The 15,041-nt window shown below is 53.3% G+C and overlaps 5 protein-coding genes across 5 annotated transcripts; 4 read left to right on the plus strand and 1 right to left on the minus strand.

Annotated features, from left to right (window-relative positions):
- Positions 1-112: 112 nt before the first annotated feature.
- Positions 113-1,972, plus strand: RHO25_006421 (uncharacterized protein; the record flags this gene model as incomplete). The annotated part of the gene is made up of 1 exon (XM_023597249.2): positions 113-1,972. One exon carries the CDS (start codon positions 113-115, stop codon positions 1,970-1,972), a length of 1,860 nt encoding a protein of 619 aa, XP_023451698.1.
- Positions 1,973-3,673: 1,701 nt separating this feature from the next.
- RHO25_006422 (uncharacterized protein) lies at positions 3,674-5,229 on the plus strand (the record flags this gene model as incomplete). The annotated part of the gene is made up of 3 exons (XM_023597250.2): positions 3,674-3,896; positions 3,952-4,872; positions 4,925-5,229. 3 exons carry the CDS (start codon positions 3,674-3,676, stop codon positions 5,227-5,229), a joined length of 1,449 nt encoding a protein of 482 aa, XP_023451699.2.
- Positions 5,230-7,768: 2,539 nt separating this feature from the next.
- On the minus strand, positions 7,769-8,261 carry RHO25_006423 (uncharacterized protein; the record flags this gene model as incomplete). The annotated part of the gene is made up of 2 exons (XM_023597251.2): positions 7,769-7,920; positions 7,973-8,261. The coding sequence occupies 2 exons, from the start codon at positions 8,259-8,261 to the stop codon at positions 7,769-7,771; spliced, it is 441 nt and encodes a 146-aa protein (XP_023451700.2).
- Positions 8,262-10,244: 1,983 nt separating this feature from the next.
- On the plus strand, positions 10,245-10,649 carry RHO25_006424 (uncharacterized protein; the record flags this gene model as incomplete). The annotated part of the gene is made up of 1 exon (XM_023597252.2): positions 10,245-10,649. The coding sequence occupies one exon, from the start codon at positions 10,245-10,247 to the stop codon at positions 10,647-10,649; it is 405 nt and encodes a 134-aa protein (XP_023451701.1).
- Positions 10,650-10,838: 189 nt separating this feature from the next.
- On the plus strand, positions 10,839-12,986 carry RHO25_006425 (uncharacterized protein; the record flags this gene model as incomplete). Its single annotated transcript, XM_023597253.2, has 1 exon — positions 10,839-12,986. The coding sequence occupies one exon, from the start codon at positions 10,839-10,841 to the stop codon at positions 12,984-12,986; it is 2,148 nt and encodes a 715-aa protein (XP_023451696.1).
- Positions 12,987-15,041: the final 2,055 nt, after the last annotated feature.

The following is a 15,041-nucleotide window of genomic DNA, read 5'->3' on the forward strand; positions in this document are numbered from 1 at the left end:
TCATTCACTTGCGAGAGCACACTCTAGCGAATATAAGGACCACAGATTGCGCTCAAGTGTCCGCCGCTCACACAGATGACCACAATACGGAAGCTGCGCCAGCTCTGTGATCATGCTCTTCTCCCGCATACGCTGCCACTTTTGTGGCTCGAAACAACCATATCCCAAAGATGTCGTCGAGTTCCAGTGCTCTGGCTGCGAGGCCGTCAACTACCTGGACGGCAAGGGTAACATCATCGACACACCACAACGAGCTGCATCACCCCCGCCGCAGACCATGCCTGACAACAGGCCCTTCTTGTCCTTCACGAAACCACTTCCCGATGCACTCGAGCACCAGCAAAAGCAGGCCTTTTGCCGGACATGCACCCAGAATCAGCACCTGTACAACCGGATATTGGCGGAATATCTTCCCGAAGACCTCGAGGAGAACAGCAGAGAGTACAGGATGAAAATGCGAGCATTGCCCAAGTACAAGGCGGAGTTGGAACAAAAGTACCCGCAAGTGTGCAAGAAATGCGCAGCAGTTGCGCAGACTATGATCAATCGAGCGGATTATTATGCCATGTCACAGAACGCTGCAAAATTGGTGCAGGATACAAGAAGAAGAGGTGGTAAAGCTGCGACAAGGACACGGGACAGTACAGACAAGAAGATTATGCGAAACTTGCTACGAATGCTTGGGGTGCTACTGTTCCTTGGATATATGGCGCAGATTGCATTCCATGCTTATGGCATACTGCACACCCTCTTCGGAATCTCAACAGAAGAGACCGAGGTGAATGCTGTGCTCGCTCCACATCTCCGCGAATGTGTCCAGCAGACCTTTCGATTCACCTTTGACAACTCCTGCTATGGTGTCTTCAGCTCGCTTGTACCAAAGGCACTCGCGCTCAGTACTGTTTTGCTCTGGTTCAATCCGAGCCTGAAACTCTGGTATCATCACACAAAACGCATCGAGGCCATCGATGGCCAGCAAACGTACTTTTACATGCAGCTCATCATTCTACTGGTCAGGAGCTGGTCTTGGTACACGATGTCGTCTGGCTCATCAGCTACCAAGCTCGAAAGGGAACAAACAATTGCGATACATGGCTTCACAATTTTGTTCATGCTCGTCACGCAGGCAGTGGCGAACCGAAACATAAAAGCAGTACAATGGACCATGAAAGGCAAGATCATGCCGAAGCCGAGTGAAAGGGACATTCTTGGCGCAGTAGCAGGACCTGCGCATGAGCATCACACACCGAAACCATCATCGAAGGATCCGTGGAAGTATCTCAGGCGAGACGACACAACGCAACAATTTGACATCAACAGCCTGGCGCCCAAGGCGGAACAACCTGTGCTACGACCTACAACAAGGTATCTAGCCAGACAGCCTTCTCCGGAGTTTTCTGACTACGGCGACGGAGACTTTGACGCGATGGAAACGGATGACAGGCCAGTCATGCGTTCATCACAACGAATGTTAGACAGCAGGCCGAACCTTCAACCCCGACACACATACTCGAATCAAGCAAATGCCGCTCCACTGGCCTTTGGCGATGTTCGAAATCAACTTTCGGGCGTTTCATCACAGATGGACCAGGAAGCAGAGCGATTGAGAGAAGAGCAAGCGCAAAAACTTCATTACCAGCCACAGCAGCGACAGAGCCCCTTCTACGGTAGCCTACCACCAGCACCAATGAGCATGGAAAGGCGGCTGCGCAATCCAGTTTTCCGCCCGGCTGTACCGGAGCAAGTACCATTGAGTCAGCAGAAAGACTTCATGGCCCAAATGAGACGAGGCGTAAAACCAGTCACATTTCCGGAGAAAGGGACAAATTTTCAGCTCAAGCAGAGCAGCTGGGTGTTACCTGGTGATGTCAAGGAGACGGGGATAGAGGAAAGATTCAATACGTCCTTCAAACTGGACGACGAGCAGCCTGGTAATGGGAAGAAAGGTTTCTTTGGGAGTTTGTTTGGGTGATTCGACAGCGGCATTGCACAGAAGAGACTTTCTCGGCGGAATTTGTCCTGCTCATATTTGGGGAGGGAGTTTTGGATTTCAGAACGATGGAACGAGAGATACCCGGTCTGCATGGCGGCGCTTTTTCATTGATTTGTAGCGTTTGTTGAGCATCTCGCATAGCGCTGTGTACTTTAGAGATATTGTGGGCAATGGCATGCAGGCACCGACCTGCTTTCTGATTCATCCGCTCTCCACGAGCTTGACTTGGCGCTTCTGGAATGGCGCAGATCTCGCAGCATAGAGTCGGGTTCGTCGCCCTGCAGGTCTGTGAAGTGCAGTGCTAGCGCTGACCCAGAGCACTCAACGAACGCCAGCGGTCTCGCCTAGAGGATCTTGGACTTCGAGTGACTGACGCAAGATCAGCTGCGCTATTGACTTGGCAGGTCAATGGGCAGCTAGTCGCTAACAGCTATAAGAACCCGTCAGCAGCAAAGCCTGCTTGGTAACTGGGCCTTTCTGGCACGTCGCTGACCTCACGTCGTATATCTCGGATCGAACAGAAGTCTCGGCGCGCACGCGTCTTTGGGGACTTGCAAGATACATCTTCTTCTAGGCAAGCTATTCGGACCAAATCGCTAGCACGCATCTAGATGAAGCGTCGAACTTCATCATGACAATCTTCATACGCTCTCACAACACACCTCTCATCTGAATCTTGTCTTGGACGACGCATCACCACATGACATCGACAAACGATAGACATGGCGAGAGGACGGGTAGACCTTGGTGATGATGTCTGCACTTGACGCGGATATTGGAGTTTCGCAGAGGCATTCGTTGGTTACCCACCAATCTTTGGAGGCTCTCCTAAGTTTTGCTCGGATAGTGACTGTTCCGTGGCGCCGACACGGATCACTGTCATACCCGGAAACGCGACCATGGGGTGGATTGACTGTCCATCCGAAATGACCGCATATTCTTCATGTGGCACTTGATGAGTGATCGATACGAACGCGATTGGGCCCTAAGACAAGTTGAGGAGTAGCACGAGCGGCCGCACTGTCGAAACCCTCGAACCCTTGGCGCCGGACCTGGCCACCCAGATCTTTAGTGATCACGAAATCCATGCATGATGAATGAAGGTCATCGACATATTTGCACCTCCTGTGGTGAGCACACAAACTCTCGTGAATGCTGCTAAGATGCCGACGCATGGTCAAGGCTCTAATTCAGCTCTATACTCGTCGATCGGCGGCGTGCCGCCAAGTAAGAAATCGCCCAACTTGATACCCTACTAGTTTCATACCTCATTCGTCATCTACTCAACACGATGTGATTGGCGAACTCCTATCAATAGCATGCAATTGGTTCAGATATGTCGTTCGAAGATGCTGGAGCGGTACGTGTGTCCGTCAAAGCTTCGATGATGGATCCTGAGAACCGTAAAGACCGAAGATGGACGCTGCATCGTAAGTCTCTGGTAGTGCTGATTGACTGCTAGAACTATCTGGGTTCATAAACACGGCTGTGCAATGCTTCGCGGTTGTACGCATGCGTGTCGACTGCTCTGCCACATGCTAGAGTACTACGAAGACCGGGATCTCGACTCTCCATTGATGAGGCAGACGTATAAAAGTTCGGTTCTGTGTCCGTGGCAAGCCTCCATCTGCTCATCAACAAGCCGTGCCTCAGCTTAAACTCGAAAGGTCGAACTGAACAATGGCTACAACTACAAGCTACGAAGTCTTCCGCGAGTTAGTGACATCTCGAGCGTTCCAAATATGCAGCTTCTTGCTGCTTGTGTTTCTCTGTGCTCGATGGATGCACTCGCGATTGCAACTCTTAAACACAATCGAAGGCGATGACAGAACAAAACGCAGCGCCAAAATCATTGCCTCGAGCGCATATGTTCACAATATCGTGGTCGTGGGACTCGTCTACGGTTCGTCTTCAACGAGGGCTTCGATCTTTGCAATCATTCATTAACTTCATTACAGCCGCCATAGAGAGTGACTTCATTGCGCCTCTGTTCGCATCTGAAAGTGAAGAACGAGTGTCCGCAACTACCTGGCAAGTTGCAATCGTGTCCACGATCTTGATCTTGGGCATAACTTCGACTTACCCTGTGCTGTTTGCTACCAATTTCTCGTATCTGAATAAGCCGAAGGAGCGAGACTGGAACAAACTCTACATTCTTGTAGTGACTAAAGGAACCAATAAGAATACTGTGGAACGATCGAGAGCGATGCGCGATTTGGAAACGCTGGACGACCGAATTCGCTTCGTTATCCTCACTGACGAGGGTTCCGGAGCGGACATCAAGCAAGAAGATGTTGGCGTCGCAATGATCCGCGTTCCTAAGTCATTCTCGCCGACAAAGGCGAAGCATAAAGCCCGAGCACTGGAATACTTTCGACTCAGAATGGAGCTCGGCGACAACGACTGGGTCTTACATTTGGACGAGGAGACGATTGTAGACACGCATTGCGTCCTTTCATGCATCTCGTTCATTGAGCGTGCTACTGAATACGATTGGGGCCAAGGCATCATCACGTACAACACAGTCAATTACTGGAAGAATCCTTTCTTGACCTTCGCCGAGATCTGTCGTGTGAGAGATGACCTTGGACGTTTCCAGTTCATGCAAAGCACGCTTCATATGCCATTGTGGGGTGCTCATGGCTCATTCTTCCTGGCCAGTGGCAAGATCGAGAACGCAGTCACGTTCAACACCGAATGTATTACTGAGGACTTCTGGTTCGCCAACCGAGCATGGTGGGACCATGGCTACCGAGAAGGTCATATTCCAAGCGTAGCTCGAGAGCAGAGCAATTGGACAGTCATGGATCTACTGAAACAACGAAGGCGCTGGATTGCTGGTAATTGGAAAGTAGGCATCTTCGGTAAATGTGGCGTTGGTGAGTGAAATCTTTCTACATGCAAAAAATTTCTCCGCTGACACAGACGCAGTTGCGTGGTTCGTCTTAGGCTTCGAGCCTTTGCTTGCGACAGCTCTTCGGTTCTCTCTGGTTGCGATGCCTTACACTATTGCACTCATGATGAAAGTACACTTGCTGTTTAGCTTGTTCACTTATGCTTTCGCAACCTTCCTGTCCGACGTTGATGCTGGCGTGAGCCCCTGGATGATAGCACTACATGTCTTATTGTCGCCTGTGCTTGGATATGTAGCTCACGTACTGGGACTTATCGCGCTGATATACGCGGCTGTCCGGCCTGTAGGGCCGAATCAGTTCGAGATAGTGAAGAAAGGTTAGCACAATCTTCGGCCATGTAAAACGCAGAAAGTCGAACTCCGCAACCGTGCTTCGACACAGGAACAAGCATCGTGAGACTCACGCCCCGGTCGAGGTTGCTCAAAGTGGCAAGGGCGTTGGAAGGACAGCTCTGAGCGAGGCCAGGGGGAGCTCAATGTATCTCACTACCTATATCAGCAGTGCCTATTGGCTCTTCCAGTGAACACAGATGATCGGAATTCCATTTCCGACATGCTGCTGCCTCGAGCAATGTTCGGTGGAGGATTCTTGGAGGAACAAGGTGCAAGTGCACCATCGTCCACTCGACGGTGCCTGTGCAACGCCTTCTCCTTCCCTTTCTTCGTACTGGGTCCCTTCCTTCTATCGCCTCGTACTGCACGCAGCTCTCCAACGCCCGCCAACTCCACATTGGGCCAAGGCGCTGCAGACTTGCAACATGCCTCGCAGTAGAGCATGAATGATGCTATATCAGCTTGGGGTAGTCTTGTACATTACCTCTGGCTGCGCCCACTCATCTTTCTTCGAAGTGATCTGAGCTCGATGGCGCGAAGTTGGTCGTCACTGCATTGCCCTACAATGTAAGAGGGTGCTTCCGGGCGCTCGATCGCCTGTGTCCAACCAAGTATCGTCTTGACTTCCCAGCTTGTCCTATCGTACTTGAATCCTGCATCTGGTCGAGATATATACGAGATAGCACGCAGAGGTTGGCGAAAAGGGCGAATGAAACGTAGGGATGCGCCGCGGTCATCATGCTGGCCACTTCTTTTTACTCGTGCAGAAGAAAGGGCTCGATGGGGCTCAGAATGAGACACTTGTACGGTCGTGACGATTCTGTTCATACCACTCTTGCAAAGGTGGGCTGCAGATTGAGTTCAGGTGACAGGATGAGACGACCGCAGGATAATCGAGAGGTTGAGCAAAACTGCGAGCAAGTGGGGGACCAGCAAGAGCGCGATCCAGGACCTTGACGAGGGCGCTGATGCGAAGCACTCCTTGTTTCTGACTGACATATGTTTCCATCAGCACGTTCTTTGGGTCGAAGGTGTTCGTAAGCATTGACAACTGGGAAGACAACCTAGGGTTGGCAGATACGCTCACCATGCCAGTGAAATGGTTGCACCTCTCACACTACTCTCGTACTCTGCAACAAATGTACGGCTGGAGGCAGGAAAGATAGCCTAGGGTGGCGAGAGGTCAACGCGCATGACCGACAGCTTCGAGACCACCTATTGCGTAGTCCAACGAGGCAGTGCTTCGCCGCACTGAAGCCACTGATCGGAATCTAGACGACTGGGTCCGTACACCCTCTCCCAGCTCTGTCGCGCCGAGCGACATCCCGAGTCGTCTCACACATTGTCCGATGAACAAGGTTTACGCATCTCCGATGTTGGGCACCATCGCAGGATCGGCATGCCTCGTGCTGCGAATGTCGATCTGGCCATATTGGTTGATGTTGAGACGCTCCCAAACACTTTGTTTTGTTCCACAGTGATGGTAACTGTTTGAGTGGTGAATGAGGATGCTCCTGGTCGGTCGTACATGCGTGGCGTCTTGCGCGTCTCTGGCTCAAACCTCTAGGCGCATGGCGCGGAGCTCGCGTAAAAGGTCTGCGGCGTATTCACGGTCGCTCAGGCAAGCACTGGGACGTTGCATTGCAAGTAGTGTGTTGTGACGCTTTCGTGTCCGCGATCTTGTTACTGCTCACGTGGCTCACGTGATGGTCGTTGATGCCAAGCATCGTGAAGTGAAGTTTTCACTTCAACATTCACCGCGCACAAAATTGTCAGAATTTCGCGCGCGCCCCAGGCAGCAATGAACGTCTCAGTGATCCTGAGCTCTCATTGGTCAGATGTTTTGTTGATTCTGAGCGGGCCGCAGCCCTCGCCGGCACTACAAGAAGGGCTTTCTTCCCCTACCAAACCTCTTCTTCTTTTCCCCAGCTCTCTTTGCCTTTTGGCTTAGGTCAGTCACACTTCCACCTCTTCGATCCATTGCACAACCGCTAACAGTTCAGAAGATCAAGTGTAGTGAGTTTGGCGCCACATCCCGAGTTCAATGACTGCTTGTTGACCACTGCTCCCAGGTATCTGTTCTTTTCAGTTTAATCTCTGAAACGTCACTACGGTGACCTTCTAGATTATTCTTATTTTTTGAACCAGTCTCTGGGCCGCTGAGCTTGCTCATGTCCAGTGGCACCGTGTCGCTGGCCTTGCACTGCCGCCTGCTGACGCGAACACCTTTCATCAGTCTCTCGCAACTGCGGGCACCTGGAGAAGAGTGTGCGGCCTTCGAGGTATCGTTGATGCCGAGTGGTGGAATCTTCGACGCGCCATGGCAGGAAAACAGGAGTCGAGAACATGTGTCGGCCGGACCAGGCCAAATCTATTAAGTGCAAGCGCTCGCTGATCTATAATGCTGCCGCCCCGCAAACTCCTGACGGCAGCAGTTTCCGACAGAAGCGCCTCTATCCTGTTGTACAATGCTTTGAGCAGAGAGTGATTTCTCCCAAACGACCATCTTACATGCGACTCGTATCCAATTACGCCGGTGTTGGCTTCGGCTTGCCAATTTGCCAGCCCCATTTTCGCAGTTGTTTGACGACCTTTGGTGTTATGGCCAGGGTGATGGGGATTCGGAAGAAAATGAGCGACTTGTGCACGCCATATGCGAGCAGGAGTTGTGTACCAAGACCTACTATTATCAGCCCATGTGGTAGTGCAAGACATGCTACTCGATGACCTACCTGGATTCTTACTCTTCGCTTGTTCAGCAACCTGGTCGCCGGCCTCACGCGCTGCAGCCGCAGCTTCTTCCGCAGCACTTGCCTCCTTTTCGAGTCGTCTGTCCTTCAAACTCGGCATGACCTTCTCGGCGATGTCCCAGAAGCCATCCATAATTTTGTGCTCTATCTCCGCTATCCGCTCCGTGCCAAACCACTTCACTGCTAGGAAGCAGAACGGGAAGTCGAGCACTGATAGGCCGAGATAGATGCCTGTCACTGTCCAACCGTACTTCCGCGACATCTCCTTCATCCGCTCCGACAGAGATCGGGGCTTTGCGCCATCTGCTGCCTGACTGCTGTAACCCCGACGCGTCCGTACATTCGGCCTGGCTTTGCCTTGGACTGTCCGCCACAGTCTTTTCCCTAGCAACGCGTTTGCATTCCCGCTCGTCAATCCTCGCCTTTGAGGAGCTGTTGGGCTCGGAAGTTGTGGTAATCGTCTCGCGATTGTTTGCCTCATCGGCGCCCGCAGCGTGGCATCGTGGAATGCCGTCTGGCGGAAGAGCTGCAGTAGTCGCGGTGACTTGAGCATGACCGGTTGCGATCGACGTTGTCGTATGGAGATGATGGGCGATCGATGCTCGCGAAATATTCCTCGCAGCCTTGACATCACATCACAGCCCCGAACGTAGCTTTTGACGCTGCGGGCCGACCCTGTGCCAAGCCTGCTCTCTCGCTGATGAGCGCACAAGACGGGCTCAGGTCCTGCTCTTTCGCTCGTCGTACACCGAGATTTCAGGCAGTTTCACGGCACGACCACGTCTGCAGCAGATGGTTGCGTTTTGTTTCCGCGTGACAGTCTCACTTGTTGCTAAGATGCACGCCGAGAAACCTACAGAGGTTCTACCGGACCCTCTCCGTCGCTTCCCAGCGTGAGGCTCGAGGCGGCGAATCTGGTTGCGACTGTGCCGCGCATCTCCAAAGTTAAATCCAGGAATATGACGGCGCTTTGATGCCCAAGTTTCTTCGTGTGTTGGGCTCGTGCATTGTCTCGAGGCAGAGAGGAGTTACGATTGGCACTGTGTGCTGCGCGTAGCCGACTCCAATTTCACGGCAACCCGAGTCTCGAGCACTGGAGCCGGCGAGGCCGTGAGCAGGCTGCACAGCTGGCCCTTGGGAGACCCGCTGATGAATCGCCATCGTCGTAAGCGAAGGGACAGCGACAAGATCACACGCGCAAGGACCAATAGTCGCGGCGGATGCTGGCGAGGATGCTCAAGCTCCTCCGCAGGCGTTCGATCGAATGGTCTGGTTGTCGGCTAGCTTCCGATTCCTTCGCAGCCATGCGCCTGGTTTTGCTGTAACTACCGCATTCGAAGCTGTCGAGCACATATCGTACGCTACGGGGTCTGCTCGTCGACGCCAGGCGCAGCGGATAGGTAGTGATCTGCATGCCTGCTGAACGCGCCACAATGTAGTGCCACCAACCGAACCAGAAGCACAGCAGAGTGGAAAGGATTCTAAAGCCTGGGTATGGGGGTCACTAATTTCGGTTCCGAAGGCGTCACTTGGGGCTGCTGGAGATACATGTGGTTGTAATGAATGACTTCGCACGCCGTCAGCCGTGCAACATGGCTCATTCGCGGCGGGACGATTGTCGCTGCATCAGAATGCGGCTCTAATGGTGCTGATAAGAATGCCTGAGGGCCGCAGGTGATTGCGGCTGATATTGGCTAAAGTCAATATCTTACCCTTCGGGGCGGTCGCCCGCATAACGTGATGGCAGCCCTCGTCTGTCTCGAACTCTATATTAGCATCCCTCGGCATGTGGCTGAGGAGCATGCACGCAAACGGTTAACTTTGGGACGCGCACATCCTGGCAAGGATGTGGTGGGAAAGTGACTCCTGGCGACGTTCTTCCACTGCCTCTCCGCGCTGTCATTGAAACGCAGCGGGTGGAGCATTAGCTCAGTCGCAGCCGCCTTTACTTCGCATTTGCGTGAAGCTTATTTGGAGCCTTTTTCTAGGACACTGCGTGCCCGAAACGGCTTTCATCAGCCCGGCCTTGACGCGACAGGGTGCTGCTGCGAGCACATGTGAGGCTGCCGGCTCGCCAGCAGACGCAGCAGCAGACATAAAGGCCTCCAGCCCGGTGGCTCACCCAGGGTAAGCCCACCCCATTATTCTGTGCTACGACTTGACTTGATCTCTTTCCCTTGCTCCCCAATCGCTACGCCCTCGCACTCCACCTGTGCCCTCTGACATTCGCATTACGTGCCACCGACGAGCCGCCATGTATATACACCCAGGCCTCGCCGTCACCTTCGCCACCTACCCGAGTCCTCCCTCGCTGGCCGCTGATACGCCTCTGCAATACCCCGACGACGAGCTGTTCCTCATGGGCGCCAACACGAACGTCAATGTCGATGGCGTTGGCGTGCTCAACTACCAGAGGGCCATCGACATCGCTCGTAACTCGGAAGGCGAGCTGGACCCCATGGTGTCCGCATATCTGGAAGGAGCCCTCACAGACATCTGGAACCGCGTCACGCTCCAACCCGACGAATATGTCATGACCAAGGACGAGTTTGCCGTCTTCAACTTCTACCGCCGCCGCTTCGAGGAGAACGAAGTTGCGGAGCACGCTGTTGCACGATACTGGGCCAACACGTACGAATGTCCTGCTGCTTCCACATAGGTCTTGTGAGTATGCCGACTTCCGAGCTTGGATATCGATTCGCTCTTGGCCTGCGATCAGTGGCCCACCTCTTGCCGTCCCAGTCAACACCACAATCACGCATAGCATCGATTCGGACGACACAGCTAACACCATTCCGTCAGCAGATTCTCCTGCATGCGCCTGCATCACCAATAGCTTCGTCGCACCATGTCAGGTCAAGGGGCCGACCGCAACGATGAGAAGAACGCCGTGTCACGTCTGCTGGATCCGCCTGGATCGTTCATCTGCGGGGACAGGGTGGGTTCTTCACACATCACCTTGCCAGTACTGAGCCCCACCCGGCGGATTTTGCTCGGGATGATGGGAGGAGCTCTCGCACTTGCGTTGCTCGTCACCGTCTGGCCGGAGAAGCCCTTCGCTTGGGGGTCGCGGCCCGCGATAACAACACTCTCCAGAGTGAAGGTTCCCAGTGCTCACATTCATACACTATCCGATACACTGTCCGAGGTCTTCGAAGTCTACCCTCCCGTTCTTGCCGTGACTCCGAAAGGTGATCTCGAGATCACTGATGGCTCTTCCAACGCAAGTGTTGCCGTCATACCAAGCACAAAGCCGACATGCCAAAGCACATTAGTGCAACACTCATTCGCCAACTCATATGGACAACCATACGTTGGGGACTACTCGCCACCACCATGTGACTTCAACCGAGTCACCTTCAACCTGACTGTGCAGGCAGCAGGCAGGCAATACGACCGCCTTGGGTCGATCTCTTTCGGCGATATCGAGCTCTTTCGCACCTCAACTGCAGAGCCTACGAAGAATGGCATTACCTGGACCTATCTCAAAGACATGACAAGCTTCTTGCCGCTTTTCCGAGCACAACAGAAAATTATATTCGATCTTGGAAACCTAGTGAACGATATCTATACAAGCCCATTCAATGTGACCCTTACTGCAGCATTTTTCACAGTTCAAGACGGTCCTACACCGGCCGATGTTATAATTCCTATCTCCAAACGACAAGGTGCTACAGGCCAGGCTAGCTTCTTTAAGTTTCCACAAGACAAAGCAATCAATGCAATCACCCTGCCACAAAATACTCGCAAAGCAGTTTTCACAATTGCTGCCACTGGCCAAGCACAGGAAGAGTTCTGGTGGGGCAACGTTCCACAGTCTGAGACCAACGTCTTCCCGGGCAACGATTCTCTGGCTGGCTTTTCTCCCTTCCGCGAGGTCCAACTGTACATTGATGATCTGTTGGCAGGCGTTGCGTGGCCCTTCCCTGTCATCTTCACTGGGGGCGTAGTTCCAGGGCTCTGGCGGCCAGTTGTTGGCATTGATGCCTTCGACCTCAAGGAGGAAGAGATTGACATCACACCCTGGTTGGGCTTACTTTGCGACGGGAAGAGTCACACCTTTGAGCTTCGTGTCTCTGGATTCAATGATAGCTCGGATGGTACCGCATATGCCTCCAATACTACAGGTACTACTTGGTGGCTGAGTGGGAAAGTCTTTACATGGCTCGATCGTCCAGGCCATGTAACTACTAGCGGCCAACTGAAACGCCTTGCGCCGGACCCTTCCTTCAAAATTGCTTCGCAGGTCTATCATTCGTCGAACGGGTCGAATCTGACTCTTACGTACGAAGTCGAAGCGTCTCGGCACCTGTCAGTCTCCTCACAGATCCAACTCTCTGATGGCTCGGTGACAGTCGCTTGGACACAGCAGCTTCAATATTCTAACAGTGGCAACTACACATCGACTGGAGATCAGACGAATACTGCGCGCACCACTGGTCAATACAGGTCATCTGGTGGTTACTATCGCACATTTGAATACCCCATCTATTCTCACAGCACCCAGCAGTCGATCGATGGTAATCTCACGTTGACTGCGACAGTCAATCGCAGCAAGAACATGCAGACTATAGGCCGCCTGGCATTTCCCATAGGAATAGAGCCGTATGCAGCGGTGAACGCTTCTCAAGCAGAATTCACGGCATTCCAGGGCGCTGCGTTGCGAACTTCTCAAAACGGCAGTGCTTACTACACTGCGAATCAGACCGAGCACACATCATATGGCTACGGTAATACAACACAGCACATGAGCCTTTTCGGAGTCCGGTCCTCTGAAGATTCGGACAGTGATGGCATGCCGAAGATCACGCACACCAAGGAGCTTTTCCACCGCCAGGTTCTTGCCGTCAACGACAGCGTCGTTCAGGATGAGGAGAGTTTAATGGGCGTGAGCATCGGACACCGTCACGGGCATCGTCACCACACGGCAGGCGATGGCGAAGGGATGGCCCTATCAGGCACTCCGGGAAAGGGAGCATGGGTTCGTGGTTGGTGAGAAGGATGCTGGTGGCTAACGTTAAGCGCGGTTGATATTCGGTTTGGGGATCAGCTGCGCGGCTGCACAGTGTATACTTTTAACCAGCGTATTCGAGAGGCAATCTCCTGGGGTGCCACGTATTGCTTCGCCTTGTGCTCAGCACATACTTCATACGTAAGCTGAGAAAGAGAAACATAACAACTGCATGGCTCCGCAGCATCAGCAATCTGGGTGAAGATGTTGTCCCGGCCAGAATGCTTGGCCGTGCCGTACCCTGGCTGGAGATGGCGTCAAACTCGTGCAGTCCTTGCTCACCGTCCGGTTGTATCCCGCCTTCCGAACGCACGCCCGCATCGCATCAGCCAATCTCTCGAGTGAGCGTCGTCCGTCGACGTTTCTGCACCCACTTGGCACGATTCCCAGCCCGAAGATGAAATCACGGCCAAGACGCGCAGTCGGGACAGACTTCACAGAGTTTCAACCAGCGTGTCTCGGCGGCGGCACATTCCGTATAGGGCGGACCAGTCTGGCATGAGCCACAACGTTCGAGCATCTGTCGTGGAGCACGCTGGAAACCTTCGCAAGTCATGGTGTCTTGATGCGAATCCTACGCGTGTCTGATCTGATTCATCGACGCCGGAGACAGCACCCGAACTGGACTTCTTCCCCGCAGCACGACGAGGGCTGTCTCTCTCTCTCATGCATCCAGAAGGCCACTGCGCGTCGCCGCCATGGCGCCTGGGGAGCGACCGTCACGGCTGCTGCTGTGGCTTCTCCTGCAGCCTGCCGAACGCCTCTACAGTCAATTCTGTCTATAACGATGCCTCCGTTCTGGCGATTTTTATCGTTATAACGGGGCATCGTTACTGGAAATAGTCATATGACCCTCGATCTGAGGCATCACCTGATTAGTTATCCGAAAAACAGGTCTGAAAAGGGTATTTTCTATGCGGACCCGCCAAAAACTAGCCGCTAAGTCTGGTCGGGAGGTGTTCCGATAACGATATTACTGCAGTTGGGGGCCGTGCGCACTACCATATCGCTAACGATATCGCTATATCGCTGCGTACACCAAAAAACAGTAGTGCGGCCGATTAGTATCGATATAACGAGATATCGTTAACCGGAGAATCGCTATAGACAGAATACACTGTACGTACGAGAGATACTCGCCAGTTCACGTCTATATCGCGCGGTGGTCCGGGTCGGAACAAATCCTGCGGTACGGTAACAGAGTCGGAGCGAAGAATACGCTGCTGGGCAAATGGGGCTCTGCGACATTGCGAATGTCTGCCCGTGGACTGGATACCATACTTTCACTGGGCTGTCTGTTGTTGAAATGATGCGAACACTGAAGTCCTGCTCCGAGATATTCCCAGCCCGGCCTGGATCAAATTAGCACGATCGGATCCAATTCTCTGCTTCAACATCGGCAGACGGGCGGGTTCCGGAAGCGGCATACATCGTGGGCAAATCACGTCTGCGCTGTCCAGATCTGTTCCGTTCGTGCGTCTTTCGGCCAGGCCACCACGATGTCCGACTTTCGATGTGGTTCGAGAAGGCGCGCTACTGTAATCCCGTACAATCACGACGCATGTAAATTCGCAGCCCGTCCCGTTAGAACCTCGCTCAGAACAGATCTGTCGAGCTACTGTAAGGCGACAGGCCACCCGGTCAAATCAGCCTTGTCGTCAACCACACCAGCCTGCAACTTCAACTCTGCCATTCCATGCAATCCTCGCGCCGGATTCACGGTATCTGCTATATGACATTGCTTTGCATGGGCTAAACACGGTATCAACGTCATCGCCATTGTATTTCCAATCCTCGCTTTATGGAGGAGCGAATGCAGATCTGCCCTGCCTTCCTTACGGGTCGCACTTGGCGAGCTAGCTGTTCGGACAGCTCTTCCGCAGCACGCTATGCCTTCGTCAATGCACTTCACCTCGGGTGCTCGCCACGAAACCTACGCTTTCCGCTACAGTATGTGCATGGCCACAACACGAGGCTGCCTGCGATGTGGCGGGCCCGAATATCAGCAAAGGGCTATGTATGCGCTTTGGCTGAACGATG

This window comes from Cercospora beticola, chromosome 4 (assembly GCF_033473495.1).
Source record: "Cercospora beticola chromosome 4, complete sequence".
In the NCBI taxonomy this organism is placed as follows: Eukaryota; Fungi; Ascomycota; class Dothideomycetes; order Mycosphaerellales; family Mycosphaerellaceae; genus Cercospora; species Cercospora beticola.